Source organism: Propithecus coquereli, unplaced genomic scaffold (assembly GCF_000956105.1).
Source record: "Propithecus coquereli isolate 6110/MARCELLA unplaced genomic scaffold, Pcoq_1.0 Scaffold353, whole genome shotgun sequence".
In the NCBI taxonomy this organism is placed as follows: domain Eukaryota; kingdom Metazoa; phylum Chordata; class Mammalia; order Primates; family Indriidae; genus Propithecus; species Propithecus coquereli.
The window spans coordinates 1,015,402-1,016,295 of NW_012149208.1; the positions used below are offsets into that span (position 1 = coordinate 1,015,402).

The 894-nt window shown below is 31.1% G+C and overlaps 1 protein-coding gene across 1 annotated transcript in view; it reads right to left on the reverse strand.

The window, feature by feature from the left end:
- Window positions 1-894, reverse strand: part of SEC24A (SEC24 family member A) — a 92,193-nt gene that overhangs the window by 31,305 nt on the left and 59,994 nt on the right. The window contains exon 12 of the mRNA XM_012651306.1: window positions 309-419. Within this exon, the coding sequence (XP_012506760.1) occupies window positions 309-419 (111 nt within the window). The remainder of the gene's footprint in view (window positions 1-308; window positions 420-894) is intronic.

The following is an 894-nucleotide window of genomic DNA, read 5'->3' on the forward strand; positions in this document are numbered from 1 at the left end:
AGAAAGTAGTTTACTGGTTGCTCAAGGCCAGTGAGGGAGGAAGGAGGGAGTGGCATTAACTGCTAATGGGCATAGGTTCTTTTTGGGGTGATAGAAATGTAAAATTAGATCATGGCGATGGCTGCGCGACTCCATAAATTCACTAAAAATGATGGAATTGTACAATTAAAAAAAGTGAAACAGTGGGGTATGTAATTATATCTCAATCAGATAATTACTTAGCAGGCACCCAGGGATCCAAAATATTGAAACTGTAAAGCTAATTATTTACTTGCAAAATATTTACAACAGGTGATAACAACTCTTACCCATATTGGCCAATAACCCTGAAATTGCTTGAACATCAGCTCCAAGAAAGACTTCATTCAGAGTTGAAACTACTGGCAAACACAAGGTATGGACACGAATTCTTCTTTCGCCTTTGGGGAAAAGGCATGAAATACATGAAGTATAGAAAGGGGCAACTATTAATGTATATAAAAAAGATTACTTTAAAGTTACTTGGAAAAATCATTTCTTTTCAATTTAGAATGAAGTAGAGTTATATAGAAAGCAGAGACAGTATCAAACATTTTATTTTTTAACTATGAAATTCTTTTCATTCAAGTTATTACTAAACAAATAATAGGGCTTATATTCAAATGATAAAATGCTAAATTTTTAAAAACCTCTTTGCTGAACTTCTTGGTAGTAAAAATTTTGAGTTAAATACATATGACATCACTACTCCAAAATATGTTCTGTGGCCTGTTTTAACACATAAAGTCCAAAAAATTCTAACACTTTTCTCTTTAGTCATAGAAAAAAATTTTTTAAATACATTAATATTCACAATACTTTTTCTTCTCTAATTACCCAGAATAATCAATAAATACAAGAAGCAAAATAAAAAAC